This window comes from Dreissena polymorpha, chromosome 4 (genome assembly GCF_020536995.1).
Source record: "Dreissena polymorpha isolate Duluth1 chromosome 4, UMN_Dpol_1.0, whole genome shotgun sequence".
NCBI lineage: Eukaryota > Metazoa > Mollusca > Bivalvia > Myida > Dreissenidae > Dreissena > Dreissena polymorpha.
Window position 1 is genome coordinate 143,708,352 of NC_068358.1, and position 19,212 is coordinate 143,727,563.

Here is a 19,212-nt window from a genome sequence, read left to right on the forward strand (position 1 = left end):
ACTAATACTGTCTAAAATAACGTTATGGCCATCACAGATCCTGGAAAAGCTGGTTTATGCAAATATTCTCCAGGAAATCGCCGCTGTTAGGGCCCTCTACAATAAGTCCGGGGATGGCTTGGACGATATTGACCTATTTACGGGCGGCATGCTGGAGACGACTGCGGAGGGACCTGGGGAGCTGTTCCAGCGGATATTGCTCGACCAGTTCCTCCGGATTCGCCACGGGGACCGGTTCTGGTACGAGAACAGAAAGGAAAGGTAATTTGATACCTCGAATGATTCCTAATGCGGTTTCAAGACGGTTGGCTGAAGCGGTTTTGGCCTTAATAGAGTGAAAGTTTTAACTTTAAAGGTCTAATTTGTTATGTTGAATAACGTGCTAAGAACATTTTATTTTTAAATGAATTTTTTATTCGTATGCTAACAATACATTTAATGCAAAATACGATACGTCACATGGTCAAACTGTGGAAGAATTATGCGATCGCACCGTTTCTTATACCAGGAAAGAAAAGTGCAGTTTTGCAAGGATAAATAATTTCGCAAACCTATGTATCGTTTCGATGAAGAAGTTAATAAGAAATGTGTAGGTTTTTTTGCTTTCCACAGCCTAGCCTATCTCAAACAGCGAAAATGATTTCATAACACAAAAAATGAGGGGACGTATGCGCAAAAAAAAAACATAATAATTCTCAAGAAACTTTTTACAGGGACAAGGTATTAATCAATTATCCATTGTGTAACGTAGAAGTGCCACACACGCGTCAAGTATTTTATGTATACAATTCTAATAGCAGGTCATGATGGCAACACATACAAGTATTTCAAATACCCCAAACAAACATAAATGCAGGGACAAATGGGTAAGCTTAGTGGTATGTTCATTTATCTAATTAAAAGGCGCAAAAAACATGATTGAATCCGTCAACATTTTGTGAGAAACAGGAAGGACCATATTGATCTTGTTCCCGGAAAATTTTAAACATATTTGCTTACATTGTCATTTGATGTGTGCAATGGCGAAACTCTTATGCTCTTGAGTTTGCTGAGAGAATATATCAGTCAGTGAAAAATTCAAGCCACTGGAAATGTCTAGTAAACTGTAGTCTCAAGCGATGGCAGCTTTTGTGGAAACATTGCCACACTTAAGAAAACGTTAGAAGTCCGTGACAGTTAAAATTCAAGTTATTCGTTTATAGACAGACTTTTTATCGGAGAACATGACCCGATATCCCATAATCACAAAACTTAAATCAGCGGAAAAAACTCGCATAAGAGCGAAACGTGTCGCCTATCAACAATCCAACATCACCTATGAACGAACCGGCGTCGCCTAACAGAGAACCAGTCTACTGGCTGCGAATTACTGTCGATAATAATCGAACCCAAGTCGCCCATCAGCTAACCAGCGCCGAGTAGGGGTTAATCCTGTCGCATTTTATCGGTAAAAAATCAGCAACAAATGAAAGTACATGATACTCGATTGGATTTTAATCCAGTCGTTGAAAACATTGGTTGAATAAAAACGCAGAAAGCCCCAACCCTACACCACGCTTAGTTGCCAAAGCATACAGCTGCATATACAAGTCATAATAATACTGTCTCATAACTCTAGTCGGTTTGTATTAACCCTTTACCATTTAGATACGTATTTTAACACATTTGTAGTCACTTAGAAAGTTAAATTTAATTAAAGACTTCTCTTACTATATTTAAGTTTTAAAGGCTTCATCTCCTACTCGTATATACTGATGAGCAGCAAACAGCATAAAACCTGAACAGATTGCGAGTTACATGTACTCGCAGGGTGTTCTGGTTTTATGCTGGTTGCAAAATTCATTTTCACATGCTTCTGATGGGCAAAGTGTTAAAATACGTGTTGAGAGACATCGCTGACCTCACATACTAACACCAACTATTTACATTTCTGTATTATTCTGTAATATATGAAGTTCCGCCCTGTGTAAGTGTGTTATATGTTATGAACATTTGGAATGAACAGCGGAGTTGTTATTTAAAAAAATCTGATAAAAGTACAGAATAAATGGTTTTATTTCAGTTCGCGCTCAGCTGTCATCACATAGTACGAGATTATTTTTCAGTTTTGTTACCATAACTTGTGATTTTAGCGTCTGACCTTTAAAGCTAATGCTATAATGGAAAGTGTGTACCACATCGATAAACGCATTTTGTTTTTTCTAAGGTTTTGATTTCAGGTGTGTCAAGGTATCAGGTTTCTGTAAAAATCGTTTTCTGTTTTTAGCAGTGACGTTGATCCGACACCAAACGAAATGCAATCTTGACCGATAGCTTCATATTAAGTCAGCAGAATTTTTTTTCGAAAACGAATCTTTATTTGTTATTTAGATTTTTAGTGAAAACCGTTGTCTTTACTTATTCAGCTTTTTCCTTAAGCTTGATTTCGCCACACTACATGCAAACGGCCTCTACATCTATATCTAGGAAATTAAATATCATACATACAAGCGAATTATCTGGTGCCTCGTTTCAGCGGTCTGACGGACGCGGAAATTTACGACATTGAAAACTTACAGCTGGTTGACGTCATCAACGCTGTGACATTTGTAAGCAGCCAGCAGACGCAGCGGAACGTTTTCCTCTTCCAGAGCTCCGACAGTGAGTAGGCGTATCGTTTTCATGTGATATGTCGTTTGAGAATCGCTCTGAAAAAAGAACGGAGTGAATGCATGTGCGTAAAATGTCGTCCCAGATTAGCCTTTGCAGTACGCCCATCCTAATCAGGGAAGACACTTTCCGCTTTTAGGAATTCTTTCGTTTAATATAAGTCATTTCCAAACGAAAATTCGGTCTTATGCGGAAAGCGTCATTCCTGACTGCGCAGCTAATCTCCAAAGGACTTGAAAACGAACTTAAGTTAAAATTTACTTTACAAAACACGTTACTAATACCCCTGAATCACATTGCAGATTTCGTTCAAAATATTTCAGCGCTTGTCTTATATTTTACATGTATTTTCACAAGTTTACACCACCTCCACCACAACTTTATCAAAATATTAAAACAACTTGAACATAACCGTTTTAATCAAGTTTCCCACAGACGTTCTTCACTCAACCTGCATAGATTGACAACTTGAATCAAAGTGTTAAAATAACATTATCAGCATTCTTTTTAAACAACACCGAGACAGTATCACACTAATATATGAAAGGCCAAAACTGTCTTTTGATAATGAAAATTACCTTAATTCAACATAATGCTAACTTAACCCAACATGATGTCAACTTTACTCAACATTATGTTAACTTTACCCAACATTATGTCAACTTTACCCAACATTATGTTAACTTTACCCAACATTATGTTAACTTTACCCAACATTATGTTAACTTTACCCAACATTATGTTAACTTTACCCAACATTATGTTAACTTACCCAAACATTATGTTAACTTAACCCCACATAGTGTTAAATTGATCAAACATAACGTCAACAAACCATGCATATCATTTTCGGTCAACAAAAGGCAGTTTGTTTCATAAAAGTAAAATTTTACAAATTCCTAACCATATCCATCCATTTCCCCCGCAGACGTGGGGTGCTTCAAGCAGCCAGCGCAGTTGGACCCAGAAGGCAGCCTGCACGGGGTGCCCATGCTACAGCCGTGCACGGACCTCCGGACGTACGACTACTTCTCCGGCAGCGAAGTGTCATTTACCTTGACCTTTCTCGTTCTGGCAGCATGTGTCCCAGGTAACCATTTATAGAGTTATAAGAAGGTCTATGTTCCTATGGTGAAATATTCAAACATTGAATTGTTTGAATTTAAATTACCGGGTATATATACTATATGTTCCTGTTTAATTTGAAACGAAACGCAATGCTATAAGGTTAAATTTACAAACCCGTATGTGTTAGTGGAGGATATCTAAGTGTTGGGTTTGACCAGTCCTTAAATGCGTGTCAAGCATTTGCACTACAAGAATATTGGCCTTGTAAATGGAAGACTTAAAAAAAACACTGTAAAATATTTTTTGTCCGAGATTCTTAAATGATTATTGCTGATCTTGCTTTAACAAAGAAAAAACAACTTTGCAATGTATATTGATTTAAAGCCAACTTTCGTTAATTGTTTGATAATTGCTGTTTTAATTTACTAATGGTGGGCTTTGTGAGAAAAAAAGACTAAAATGTACGATTTAATACACACCAACGTTCATCAAATTCTAATTCCGTGAATGGTTTCATAGTTTGGATCTAAACAATATTTCCATAATTGAAACATGAACTCTTTAAAAATAAAGGATTTTCTATACTCTAAAAAAATGTTTATATGTTATGCTGCTTTTCGCCTTACACTTTTTTCTAAATGTATATTCTCTGTGTGCTTAGAAATGCGTAAATATGCTTAAAAATGAATAGGTATCCGTCCAAAGTTTTTCTTTGCACAAGAAGTGTGCTTTACAGTCGTTAAAATATTAATTTATCCATACCAACAAATTAGCAAATCAAAAAATAAGTTCACTGCATAAAGTCTCAAACTGCCCTATTAATTCCATTCAATTTTTTCTTTGTCAGTCACCCTGCTCATCATGTTCCTGCTGTCCCGACACAAACGGCAGACCATGTACAAGACACGAGTGCCGCCGCCAACGTTGCAGAGGACCGAGTCAGCCAATACGAACGAGTTTGCAGGTTTGTTGGATAGAAAGAATGTCATCATGGCATTTCGTTCAAAGAAGCCTAGTTCTTGAAAACCTGGGCTTAACCCTTTGCATGCTGGGAAATTTGTCGTCTGTTAAAATGTCGTCTGCTGAATTTCTAAAATAAGCATTTTCTTCGATTTTTTTTCCAAAGAATATTATCAGAATAACAAACAGTTTCGATCCTGATGAGACGCCACGTTCTGTGGCGTCTCATATGGATCGAAACTGTTTGCAAAGGCCTTCAAAATTCGGTTCCCGCACTGAAAGGGTTAACAATGCATGTCCGTTCTGTGTCGTCCCAGATTAGGCTGTGCTGTATGCAATTAATGTCTAGTTGTCCCGCCCTTAAAGGACTAGGCAACTCCGCGAAGGGAGTGCTGACAATAAACAAAGATCTTACTGCTTCTCGCGCGCTGCGAGGACGCTCAATACGTCACCAGTCGTCTACCCGATCCGCAGAACGGTCCATATTGGGTCTTCTAAACATTGCACGAGAACATTTAAGTCTCTATAATGCTCAAAATCAACGAAAGTTTCGTAAAATATTTCGTAAAATAAAGTTAACACATAAACAATCAGTGTTCATGTGTTTAATCAGACCACATCTGGCGTTGCAATTTCGGCAATTGCCATAAGGAGCTCTGATTTTTAATTGGTGAAGTCTATTTTACACAAAATTGTACGAAATTTTAGTTGATTTTGAGTAGTAATTTTACTTTAAACATGAGACCAATATGATGCAATTGCGCAATACAGTTAGCGAGTAGCATACACGATAACAATAACTGTATACTTTGATTAAAGACATGAATATTGAGGACAACCAGATACGTAGATAACATCTACGTCTCTGGGACAATGTGTTGATTGTTAGTTGTAACCAACTGCATATCTATATGTATTGCGCAATTGCAACATATTGGCCTCATTGTTAATGTTCGTGCGAATGTTTAGAAGACTCAGTATGGCACTTTTAAACGGCGCGTCTAGGGATCGTTTATCAATAATCCATTGTAGAAACACTTAAAATGAAATAATAAAACAATGGTATAGCTCTGGTACAACTGTTGCTTGTTAGTTGTAACCAACTGCAGATCTGTATTGCTGTTTCAGCAACCACAAAAGCCGTCATCTTCACAAATAGGACCCGTACGGAGGTTAAAATAAAAGACTGAACATGCATATCATTTTAAAGATAAATATTTTATAAATTTCAATTTTTGGACAAATGGCAGGCATGTTAGGACAGTACTGTCATATTTTCCGAAGAGATTTTCAACAATATTAGATTAATATTGAACACGGTATTGATATCAAACTAAGCTACTATTGGAGGTCTTCATTGTGTTGTAACTTTATCCAATTTAAGATATAAATAGTCACCAAATTGCAAAAAACACTCCAAACTCGATTTCTGTTGACAAGCCTTAAACATTTGCGTATGAGACACTTAAGTTGTAAACAGTTCATTTAGTTAATGAATAACTTCTTGTCTTGATCTTTTATTACATAGTAATTGCAATATTAATCGTTTGATTTTAATTGAAAAATAGCTGGCGAAAAGCTGTAATCGTACTCATTATCGAAATCGCTAAGTGCAGATATTCATTAGTTTGTATTCCAATTCAAGTTAATTAAAGCGATGCCTATTCAAGCCATTGGTTGATCATCGCAAACCTTTTTATAGATAATAATACTCAATTAAATAATAACAATCAAACTATGCGGCTTATATAAATTTTTAATGGCGAGATTCTCTCATTCAGATACTTGAAATTATTCACATTTATTACTTGTTCATATATTCTTCATAGCAATTAGATACTTGATGTGTCAGTATATATAAATAGGCCTTTACATCAACAAAAAGTCACCGGAAGAGAAAAGGGGACACCACTCGTGATTGCGCATTGCTAGTAACGCATTTTGGGAAAGATCTATGCAGAGCTGTAGATAAGGATTAAGTCTAAAGGGTACTTTACGCCCTGATATTATTCCTAAAGGGTATTTTACTCCTTTGTTTCAGCCATAAAGGGTATGTAGGAAAATTGAGTGGTACTTTCAATTTCCATAGAAAACTGACATAGTACGTGGCGTGTTTAATCTAGAAATATTACTATTGGTTATTAATAAGTGCAAGCAAAATAAATTTTAAATGATGATATTAATAGACTGTCTTCAAAATATTCAACTTACATGAGTTGTATCTCTGTCTTGATTGGGTCTTTCTCGCATATAGTATTCATATAGTACACGAACGTCATTTCGCAATTAAACTAAGTTATGGTACTGCTTGTACAATTAAAAATAAAGTCATACTTCATGTGGTCTATGTAAGTTAACTATAAACTTCTTCAACAATTAGATCGATTAAAATTACGTTAACAATACTAGAAGCACCATAAGATTTATTTCTATTGGCATATTGTAATATACAGTTACTTCCTGCATGAGCCGCTGTTTGCTTGAAACGTCCCTTTTTCGAACTTAGAACACGATGGGTCACCATTTTGATTACAAGGTTCTTTTAGTTGACTTACTTTTGATTCATTTGGTTACGCACTTTAATCGATCAAAACTACGTACCAAGATTAGTATTGCGTATTGTTACGTACTGGGCCGATTTTTAAAGTGTTTTTTATGTTCAATGCGTAAATACGCAGATACGCATCTTATCTGGAGCTCTGGATCTATGAGGCTATATAACTGTATTCGTTTATCGCCATATACTTTATTAATAGCAACAAACTGAATATTTTGTGTGAATTAACGATTGTATTTGTGAAATGACGTTAATAAACGAATCAAAAATAGTGTTTGAAAATTAGTCTAGCGTTCGACTGACAGTCAAAGACTTGGCAAACATAAGTTATCTTAGGGATTTTCAGATAAACACTATTCTCACTGATAAAATTATACAGTGAAATGTATTGTATTCTCTCAACGTTATGATATGATAGTTCTGTCTTAATAACCGCGGTATGTGTCACGATATTAGAAAAATGCAATAAATTGGCATGTCGAAATTGGATTCGATCAAAAGCCTCACAGAAATTGTGAACAAGGCTTTGCGAAATACGATAAAATAAACTGTTAGCTTGAATATTTACTTTCATCGACATTGTAGAAATATGTATCACTGTCATTTTATTAGTCTGTGAATCAAGTTTATTAAAACCATCTATTTTAAAATACATGTAAATTGCTTTTGGCAGCGCTGGAATGGGTCGATTTAGAGAACCCCGGTAGAATAGTGACTGTGTTCCTGGACACAATCGATGGAAAAATCAGCGTCTTCAACCCACAGCGGGTGTTGATGAGATTCGTGGACTTACTGTTCGTACCTTCGCATATTACTAGGAAGAGTACGAAAGTGAACGCGAGCGAGGTGGAGATACACGTTTCAAGCGACAAAATGGAAAATTTTGCAGCGCTGAAGTTACCAGAATACGATTTAGTAAGTACTGCAATATTTTCTTTGTTTCAACTTGATTGATTCTTAATCTCGAATAACTGGATGTAATTCGAATCTATGAATTCTAAGTGTTTAAAATAGCCGCAATTCTCCTTCAGCGAAACGATGCATTTTTATTCATCGATAAACAGACTCAAAGCATGAAGAGTAACATTTAGAAGAAATAAAAAAAATATCAACGAGACCGATTTGTGATTTTTAAATGATGTTGGTTTGCTCTTTCTAAATACATTGGACCCAAACGATACCTCTGAAAGTACCACCGAGGCGCGTTTTGTGAAAACTGGGCTTAATCCGTGTGCGTAAAGTGTCGTCCCAGAATAGCCTGTGAAGTCCGCACAGGCTAATCATGGTCGATCTTTTCCGCTTTTAATGATTAATGTTCACATGGAAGTCTCCTTTAAACGAAAATCCAGTATAGGCGGGAAATGTCGTCTCTGATTAGCCTGTGCAGACTGCATTTAGCCACATTTTCTTAGAGCGCGGCTCCATATCCTTGTTTTGTGACAACTCTTTTCAGGTGTTGCAGTTCTCTAGCATTGTGGAGCGCGATCGCTTCGTGACGCAGCTGACCCACTTCCTGGACTCCAGGCAGATCCAAAACACCAAGCGACAGCTGGTGGAGAACTACATCCTTCGGAACGCGGTCACCAGGCGTGTCCGACAGGAGAGGCTCAATAAGTTCTTCAAGAAAATACTCAGGGTAAATCATTAAGGTTTAGAATTAAACTTTATATTCCTTAGTCAATGCTACGTGTTTATACAATTTCTCGTAAGCAGCGGATTATACGTCATAATGGTAGATCAACACTAAGCCATAAATAGCTGTACTTTGTTTTAATTTGGCAAAATGTACTTGCTCACACTAGGGCTTTATCTTTAGTGAATACCAGCAGCAATAAACAATATCAACTTTCATCTTTTCTGTAAACAAACAATCCAATCGCATGCGTCCATCTGTTTCTGTCAGATCTTCGAAGAGGGAGATACGCGCGAAGAGAACATGTACGTTGGTGACGGTGACACACTTGGGTCCGAGTTAACACGCATAGAATTGACACAGGTTTGAACACAACTTTCGTGTTATAATACACAACTAAAAGGGCGATACTGCAGATTGAGATTTAAGCCATTTATGCCTAGCGTCTAGACAAAAGGCCTTGGCAAACAGCTGTTTGCTTAAAGGAATTTCTGTAAGAAATATTCTTAATATAGATATTATTATACTAGACAACCCTAATTTTGGAAATAAATTGATCCAATTTAGAAGGATGGGAGTCCACAAGGCATAAATTGGTTAAGCGCGTATAAGTTGCGCGTCATGTAACTAGTAATTATGTGTTACACTCAAGACGACACTTTGTATTTTTTGCACATAACAGTTAATTTTATGCCCCCCTTCGAAGAAGAGGGGATATATTGTTTTACACTTGTCGGTCGGTCCGTCCGTCGGTCGGTCCGTCCACCAGATGCTTACCGGATGATAACTCAAGAACACTTCGGCCTAGGATCATGAAACTTCATAGGTACATTGATCATGACTGGCAGATGATCCCTATTGATTTTCAGGTCACTAGGTCAAAGGTCAAGGTCACAGTGACTCGAAATAGTAAAATGGTTTCCGGATGATAACTCAAGAATGCTTAGGCCTAGGATCATGAAACTTCATAGGTACATTGTTCATGACTGGCAGATGACCCCTATTGATTTTCAGGTCACTAGGTCAAAGGTCAAGGTCACAGTGACTCGAAATAGTAAAATGGTTTCCGGATGATAACTCAAGAATGCTTACGCCTAGGATCATGAAACTTTATAGGTACATTGGTCATGACTGGAAGATGACCCCTATTAATTTTCAGGTCACTAGGTCAAAGGTCAAGGTCACAGTGAGTCGAAACAGTAAAATGGTTTCCTGATGATAACTCAAGAATAATTAGGCCTAGAGTCATGAAACTTCATAGGTACATTGATCATGACTGGCAGATGACCCCTATTGATTTCCAGGTCACTAGGTCAAAGGTCAAGGTCACAGTGACAACAAACGTATTCACACAATGGCTGCCACTACACACTGGCAGCCCATATGGGGGGCATGAATGTTTTACAAACAGCCCTTGTTAATTTATGTGTTTGGCATATGCACATTTAAAGGGGCCTTTTCACAGATTTTGGCATGTTTTGAAGTTTGTCATTAAATGCTTTATATTGATAAATGTAAACATTGTAGCTAAAAAGCTCCAGTAAAAAATCAAGATTAAAATTTAAAAAAGTAAAAAAAAGTAGACTGCATCAGGGTTCGAACCACGTACCCCTGGAGTCCTGGAGTTAAAACTATTTAGACCGTTCGGCCATCCTGCCAAGCATGTATGAAAGACGTATTTTATACTTTATATAAGCAATCTTCGTAGATTCACAAAATTAAACAATAACAACAGAACTCTCCAAATTATTCAATCGTTTCGCGTTGCAACGCTTTATATTTTTTAGGTTTTTAAATCGTCAAAAGATGCATATAATGGCTATATTAGACCATGATAAATGTTCAGTATTACTGTTTCCTCACAAATATCATAACTAAAACGAAAATTTGCGAATCTGAAACAACTTTTTTCAATTTTGTCAATTTACCAAAACGTGAAAAGATCCCTTAATACTGTTTTTGACATTACTGTTTGCAATTTTGACTGCCATTATGATATCAGTCTGTAACAAACGGACACTTGTTAGCTATGTGTTATTCTTATCCTTCAGTCGACAAATCAAACACATGTCACACAAGTTGATTTTGTTAAAAGGACTGTTAGCGCAGAATGCCGATATCCAGAGTTGAAAAGTCAACTCTATCAATTTCAAAGTTGTAATAAATCAGAATCCGAACGTAATTCTTGCCAACGGTCTTTGCACATATTTCCGACGCATCACAAAGAACTAATTCATTATCTCCATGCATGTAATTTAACGTGTTTAAAGCTCGAATTGAAATGTGTAGTAAGAAGCTCGCCCTAGGCCTAGCTAGCCTGACCATCAATCTAGCGAGCCGGATATCCAATCTCGCTAGCCGGATCTCCAATCTTGCTTGTCGGATCTCCAATCTTGCTAGCCTTACCACCAATCGCTCTTGTCGGATTTCCAACTAGCTAGCCGGATCATCAATTTAGCTAGCCGGATCTCCATTCTTGGTAGCTTGATCACCAATCTAGCTAGCCGGATAACCAATCTAGCTAACCGGATCACCAATCTAGCTAACCGGATCATCACAGCAGCACAAAAGTTTTAGTCCGTCTCGGCCGGATCTCCAATCTTGATAGCCGGATATCCAATCTAGCTAACCGGATCATCGATCTAGCTAGCCGGATTACCAATCTAGCTAGCCGGATCTCCAATCTAGCTAGCTGCATCATCTATCTATCGAGCCGGATCACCAATCTAGCTAGTCGGATCACCAATGCAGATAGCCGGATCACCAATCTAGCTAACCGGATCACCAATCTAGCTAGCCGGATCACAAATCTAGCTAACCGGATCACAAATCTAGTTAGCCGTATCATCACAGGACAACCAAAACCCAACCCTTCAGTTCCTGGAGGACTGGTTTTAATGTTCCCGTAAAAAGTAGTTCCAGACGGAGTTTACTTGAGTCACTCTGACGGTCAGTCATTTTGCGAAAGAAAATGTGTTACTTAATAGAAAACAGCTTCCACAATTTTCAAGCAATTTCATTGAAGCGTCAAATATATCATTAAACGTGTTCGTGTTCATGAGTTATTTCCCCTAAACATAGGTGGCGGTTCAGTATGGGGTATTTTATTCGCTTGTGAAAAGCTCTAAATATGTAGGTTTTTTGTTTTTCAGGCCGAGTTCGGCGAAGCGTTCGGGTTGAAGCCCAGCTCCATGTTTGTGAAGCACATGTTCATGTTGGTGGATTCCGACAAATCAGGACGGGTCTCGTTCAGAGAGTTCCTTGATATCTTTATTCTGTTATCTTCTGGTAGGTATTTAGGATCAAGTGTTTGTCTGATTAAAAGGTATATTTTTTACTTTTTGTTGTAGGATGGTTAAATAAATTCGCGTTTGTCAAACAATATCGTTATTATGCATAGTTGTTTTAAATAGTCGTTTTGTAAAATCAATGACGACATAATTATGATTTGTAAGTACCGCTAATAATATCACCGTTTGGATGTAAACTGAATGTTGCGTTTGAAAACTAAATTTTTATTTCATTATTTACCCAGAGTGTGCTTTTGTTGTTTTCGTTTTGATATTTTTTTGTTTTTATAATTTTAATCAATTAAAATACGTGTATAGAATGAAAAAGAATAATTGAAAACTAGAAGTTATCATGCATACACCTTATATTACAAGAAGCACATATACTATGGTGATGTAATTATTTGTAATTGGATGTAATAGTATTGTGCACACTAAGTCATATTTTTTACCGCGTTCACAAACCAGACGACATCGACAATAAGATCAGCCTACTCTTCAAGATGTATGACGTCGACTCACGTGGTGTCTTGACTAACGATGACGTCAAAAACATGGTCAGGTAAGCTTTCTAAAAAACACAAAATTAGTTCAAGCCACGTGGAAAGACTAACTTACATGCAATTCCGTGTAAAACAACCATAATAACTAACATGTTTGTCTTACATCTTATGTACTAGATGTCAATTTGAATATCTGTATGCGCTTTATCGAAGCTACTTTGATTCGTCACTCGCGCTATTGAATTGTTTACAACATAAAATTTCGTCAGTTCTGTGCACATTTGATTTAAAATGTATCAAATATTTGTATCGGCTCGTTTCAAAATGGCTCAAACAGTCATTACCTCTTAGTATGGCCAAAGCCATACCAATTACGGAATAGGAATTTCGGCTACTAGCGAGTCGACTGTATATACTTTAAGTACATTTTTTAACAAGAATGACTACAAAGTGTTTTACGTACGATTGAGGTTTCCCTTGACCATACACGAGCCCGTCTGTGTTGGACAAATACTCGACAACAGATGAAGAATTTAACATTATGTATCGTTGATTTAACGTCAGATTTATCTTGAAGCCGTCTTTGTAGAAACTTTGCTAGAACCGTCTTAAATAGTAATTTCTAAGCGCAGTATATTTGCACTTCAAGACATAATTTTTAAAAAAGTTAAAAAATAAAGTGTTATTGCTTCTTAATTTACTGATTATTATGTTGTTTTTATTCTTTAAATAACATGTTTTGTTTATTAATTTACATCTATTTAAGCTAAAGGATAACCGTTCAATGAACATGTCTGTTGAATGCCGATTATTGTTGTTAGCATCATTTTGCTCAAAGAACCTATAGAAAAGCTTTCAAATATGTACCATCAGGTCCCTACTGGATCTGTCGGAAAACGCGACAGACGATAGGGTGTCCGAGTTCACTGCAGCCGTGTACCGGGAGGCGGGGCTACGGGCGGGCACGGAAATGACGTATTCTGACTTCAAGAAGGTCTTCCAAACGGACCACTACGCGCAGACGATACGAAACGCCACGCTTGGACTGAATGGTACGCGCTGTTTGTTATTTGATGGGGTTGGTAAACGTGGAATGTTCAGTTACATGTGTTCTTTTATGTTACGTTGCCATATATAACACAAGTGAAAAAAACAGGCGCATATGTTACACGAATACAATTGATGTCGAACATGGCACATGCATGTGATATATTCGTGTGGCGCAGTATTTAACAAGCACTCTTAAACATCATCGTTATCGTCGTCTTCATCATCAGCAAATTTACAAATATTCTATTTTTTGGCTGACATGATTATCGTTTTACAACAGTAAATTCAGTAGATCATCCGAGAGTCGAGCCCCATTTAGCGCTAGCCCTCTTATGGTAAAGCAAAAATTAAAATAACATCTGTGACATGCAATTCGACAAAATACAGAATCGTAGAATCCTTATGAAGATGGGATAACAATCAGCTTTATGTGTCTAGTAACTACAAGGACGCACACGAATAGAATGCACTGACAAATAACTCAGTTTCCAGTAAATGGATTTCTTAATAAACCATGTAAAGCGCGTTAGCGTGTGCTGTATATTTAAAGAAATTTTTTCAAAGTTTACACAAGGGGAAGACAGAGTAAATATTATAATGTGGCGTATGCTTTCATTCACATATTAACTGAAAACAATCTGTTATTGAAATAGTTCAGTCTACAAAGTGATATTTGTCTATTTTTCCCGAGTGTGTTAGTTTCTCATTAATATTCATGAATATACAAATGAGATAAATATACAATTTGGTCTTTAAAATAAATCACAATGTGTAGCCTTTGTTTAAACACGAATTTGTCTGTATTACGATAAGGTATAATGTAGTAATGATGTGATATAGTCGCCCTGGTCCGTTTTCCAATTTTGAGTGGCGGTTGCCATGGAAACTGGTTGATATGAACACTTTCAATTGAGTTTATCGTTGAGGACAAGTGAAAAAATTTACTTACTTGAGTTACTGAACAACTTTGTATATGTCGGTAATTTATATCGCATTTAAAGCATTTCACACAAGATGCTTTTGACAGATTCCGAAACTCAACCGGCGCTCACCCACGCGTGTAGCTTTCAAATGGTAGTATATGAATGAGCACTGAAAACAAGTTATAGTCCCAGGAGTAAAATACCCAGTTCGACCAACTCAGAATCTTTGCACGAGTTACCCGAACCGAAATGTGTAGTTAAAAATGCAGATAGTATTAAATTAACGTTAATTTGATAATTTTAGGTAAACGGATGAATATCCAGTAATTATTTTCAGTGCTTATAACATATTCGACCATGACAATTATGTTTAGATCCCGATGCCGATGCTGACCAGGCGGCCTCTCCGACATCCCCCGCCGGCCCAAACGCCCGCATGATCCGCCGACGGTCAACTCTTGTAAGGGGATACAGGTACTGCGAGATCTCCGAGCTGCAAGTTTCACCTCTATTAATAACTGAGCCGCATTATGCGAAAATCGGTTTGATGCGGCCAGCGTAGCTCCAGACACAAAGGAGCTACGTTGTCCGCCATAAAAGTAAGAACGGGCTCGTGGTTATAAACGGACAAGTAGCTCGTGACCAGACTGCGCGAAGACATGGTCGCATGACGCCGGTCAAATTGCATCGATAAAGTTTGTAGGTTTGTGACTGAGAAATTTCAAAGTCGTGTTGCCGGTGACCTTGTCTACAGATTTAGATGTAAAACTTGGCCTTAAGATAAAGTATCGTTTAACATTATTAAATATATTTTTTTCTTTTTGGAAAAGGGGTTTAATGCACCCATGTGCAAGGATTGCACCAAATGATGTTTTCATTCGCAGTGGAGTACCGGACCCTCCACCGCCGAAACCTCATGAGTTTTCGTCTGAAAGTTTTGCGTCACGACTGAAACCTCCCAGTCGCCCTCCGCCCCGGAACCTCCATCTCCAAGTAGCTTCCGGCACTAGGAAGGACGCTACAATATCACACGCAAACGGTGGTCGTCGAGAGACCGATTCAGGGTGAGTAAGCTATTTAAATTACTAATTTATTTGATTTAAGTTCCAATCTTTTACGCATATTAATGATGTGTTTGCTTATTATACATTTATTGACAAGTGGTCCATACACTTTAATGTTTTGTGATATAGCTGGCAGGAAACACTTATACTGACTTAAACGCATTGGACTTAAACACAATATATATGTCTGTATGTTCTGCAAGTTCCGAAAACATGTGTTATAATTACTCCAATAATTCATTAAAACAAATCAAAGTTTCCTGATTCAGACCCAGTGCATGTACTAAAATTGTTAAAATCCTTTTGAAATGTGATTTACCCATATAATGGTTTACATTGAATGCTAAACCAATATAATTGCCCATGACAGCGAAGGCCTTTCAGAGATGTCAGACAAAGTCCCGGTGCGTTGGCGGAAGGTGCAGTCGTATCTGGCCACCTACCGGCTCCAGATCTTCTGGCTTACACTCTACTGCCTCGTCACCGCCGGCATCTTCTTAGAGCGCGCCTACTGTGAGTGTAATAGATCTAGCTCGCCATGTATATTAGAGATATAGCGATCAATCTACACTCGATCTTTCGTTTATTTATTATTTATTCTTTTACATTCAATAACAGTTGATATTGCTTTATTTATGAGTCTTTTGAATATTCATCCAGAGTTTTATGCTTTCATCATGCATTATTGTTAATTCCGTTATCTGTCATACATAAATTGGATTATTACCTCTCATACCTTTGAATAATAATTCTCTCCAATCACCAGAGGCAGTATCGTACCATTTTTGCGTTTAAGCATTTAAGACTGTCCAGCCCGATAATCTTTTCACCCCTGCCCCTACATTTTGATCAAACTACAATGTAACCAAACTTTGTAATCATATGAAAACTTTTTTGAATCAATCCAGTGTTAGCAAGCGCAATCTTTATTGTGTTTATGAACTCTTTCATTGACTATACATATTCACCTTGCTGCCTAAAAAAATACATTTTAATTGTCCATCATTCTATCAAAACTGTTCCAATGCCTGCCTCTATATCATTGCCTTCAGACTACTCCACGGAGCGGGAAGACCGCGGTCTGAGGCGCGTGGCGGGCCACGGAATCACGATGAGTCGCGGTTCAGCAAGCGTGATCATGTTCACCTACAGCGGACTACTTATCACGATGTGTAAGAACATGATCACCGCCCTGCGCGAGACCGTACTCAATCGAGTCGTACCCTTCGATTCGTTCCACTCCATGCACAAGATTATTGCCTGCATTTCTCTGGCGTTTACAGGTATGGTTTGCGTCAACCGCAATAGATGATTGTCTTAGGTTGCATAAATCAAAGTCAGCAAAATGAACATATTCCGAAAACTATCACATGTCTCGAACATTTATACGTAATATTATTCGAATGAAGTAAATTATAGTTAAATGTAACATTTTAAGGGATGCGCATTTTTAAAATACCATAGGTGTTGTTTAAAACACACTCAAGTATAAAAATTGTACACAGTTTTCATAGTCGGTGTGTTTGAACAGTTTGCATCATATTACATGTAGTTTCTTGCAGTGATACATATAATATTCCACGGCTCGAATCTGTACCACATCTGTACGCAGGCGTCTTTGGATCTCAACTGTTACCTGAGGGAATACTTTAGGGCGTGAGTTACATTTGGTTCTTATGAAACGCGTCTTGCGAAAATGGGTCATAAGTAATAAACGCCCGGAGAAGCTCCAACCCAGCCTACGCGTCCGCGTAGTCTGGTCAGTAGCTATACCACCCGTTTTGAAGTCTCGCCATGTTTCGTTTTCTAATTAGCGGACAGAATAGAGACAGACCAGACTAGGCAGTAATAAATTGACACATTTACTAACACTAGAACTTTCTAAATCAGCAGAAGGGAGAAAGAGGGAGGGAGGGAGTGAGGAAGGGAGAGGGAGGTAGAGGGAGAGGGACGGAGGGCTAGAGAGGGAGGGAGGTAGAGGGGGAGGGAGAGAGAGAATTCGTAGAAAATAGTTGAAGGTAAATCCTAACACAAGTTATTCGGCGAGGCTGATTATCCGAAGCTCGGATATGTGTTCGAGCGTTTTACAAACTTAGTTGTTCGGACCAACTACAATTAATGTAAACAAATTATACTACATGTACATATTTGTTTGTTAAATGCAGTTCCTTTGAATGACCTTAGACATTTTTGTCAAACAAAACAATGTTTTGTTTCGTCTGTGTATAGAGTCAGTCGAATTTCTCAGCGGAAAAGATCTTGCTTATTAAGTTTCAAAGTTTATTTGCAATACGGCATTCTGCCTTTGGCCAAGAACATAAATACAAAAGAAATATGACCAAGACAGGAAAACATACTATTATACAAATTAAAGATGAGAAAATGTGACAATCATAACAAATAATATGTGTGACTATCAAATGCACTAATAATTGTTAGCATGCAATAATACAACAGCTAGACTTTTTAAATTCTCGCCTGTCAAGTATGAACGCTTCGACCAAACATTTTGCCATGTTTTTGAGTTTAAGAACATTAGTACAAGACATCATTGATATAAAGAACTAGTTGCCAGTCAGATACACATAAAGGCATTCAACGTGACATAGAAACGAGATTTCATAACTAAAATGTATTACAAAAACTGAACTGCTTTCAAACTTTTATATCGAATAAGACATGTGATAATCGGGCACGAATGTCCCCCCCCATTTCTCTTCTTACCGGTATGCCAAAAATTAGCCATTAAATTGCCAAGTTTATCTTTGACTTTAATACCGAATGAACCACTGAGAAGGTTTTATATATGCAGGAGAATTGGGGGCTCATTAATAATTTATTACAGTTAAGACAGTATAAGCATCCGATAAATGTTGCTCGACGTAGATCGACATGGGTCAATTATTCCTTCAATGCAATTAAGATCATATACGCATATTTGACTCACTGCATATACATACGGGTCACTTTTCTTTCCGTTCCTCTAGCTCCCACGAGCTGGCCAGCTTTCACTACTGGGCGTACGGCACCACGACGGGAATCACAGGCGTGATTGTGACCATCCTACTCATCGTGCTATTCACGTTCTCGCTCCCTTACGCTCGCCGCTTCCTGTTCCACGCATTTTACAACACGCACCGTCTCTACTATGCCATCTACCCGCTCGTGTTCTTGCACGGTAGCGTCCGCATGGTGCAGGAGCCGCACTTCTTCTATTACGTCGTCGGACCGGCGGTCATATTCGCTGTGGACAAGCTTGTCAGTCTGAACCGACGAACGCTTGAGTTGACAGTCGTGAAGGCTGAGCTGTTACCCTCGGGTAGATAAAACGCATGCGCGCTCTTCTTTTGTAGACACGATAAGTAAAGATTCGTTAAAGGTGTTATTGTTGTAAAACAATGAACTAAAAATGCTTCTAAATAACTTACTGGTTTGTATACTTATAAATGTTGAAAATTTATACGCATTTTCGTCGTGGAATTATTTTAAATTAAGATTGTACAGTATTTTTGTTT

The 19,212-nt window shown here is 37.8% G+C and overlaps 1 protein-coding gene across 4 annotated transcripts in view; it reads left to right on the forward strand.

Annotated features, from left to right (window-relative positions):
* The window catches only part of LOC127877225 (dual oxidase-like), a 50,571-nt gene that overhangs the window by 25,199 nt on the left and 6,160 nt on the right, over positions 1 to 19,212 (forward strand). For all 4 annotated transcript variants that reach the window (XM_052422904.1, XM_052422902.1, XM_052422905.1 and 1 more), the window contains 16 exons: positions 74 to 261; positions 2,516 to 2,640; positions 3,578 to 3,739; positions 4,565 to 4,681; positions 7,908 to 8,149; positions 8,688 to 8,870; positions 9,138 to 9,230; positions 12,020 to 12,155; positions 12,626 to 12,719; positions 13,534 to 13,712; positions 15,008 to 15,107; positions 15,518 to 15,697; positions 16,068 to 16,210; positions 16,750 to 16,980; positions 17,260 to 17,353; positions 18,685 to 19,016. In XM_052422904.1, the coding sequence (XP_052278864.1) occupies positions 74 to 261; positions 2,516 to 2,640; positions 3,578 to 3,739; positions 4,565 to 4,681; positions 7,908 to 8,149; positions 8,688 to 8,870; positions 9,138 to 9,230; positions 12,020 to 12,155; positions 12,626 to 12,719; positions 13,534 to 13,712; positions 15,008 to 15,107; positions 15,518 to 15,697; positions 16,068 to 16,210; positions 16,750 to 16,980; positions 17,260 to 17,353; positions 18,685 to 19,016 (2,599 nt within the window). The remainder of the gene's footprint in view (positions 1 to 73; positions 262 to 2,515; positions 2,641 to 3,577; positions 3,740 to 4,564; positions 4,682 to 7,907; positions 8,150 to 8,687; positions 8,871 to 9,137; positions 9,231 to 12,019; positions 12,156 to 12,625; positions 12,720 to 13,533; positions 13,713 to 15,007; positions 15,108 to 15,517; positions 15,698 to 16,067; positions 16,211 to 16,749; positions 16,981 to 17,259; positions 17,354 to 18,684; positions 19,017 to 19,212) is intronic.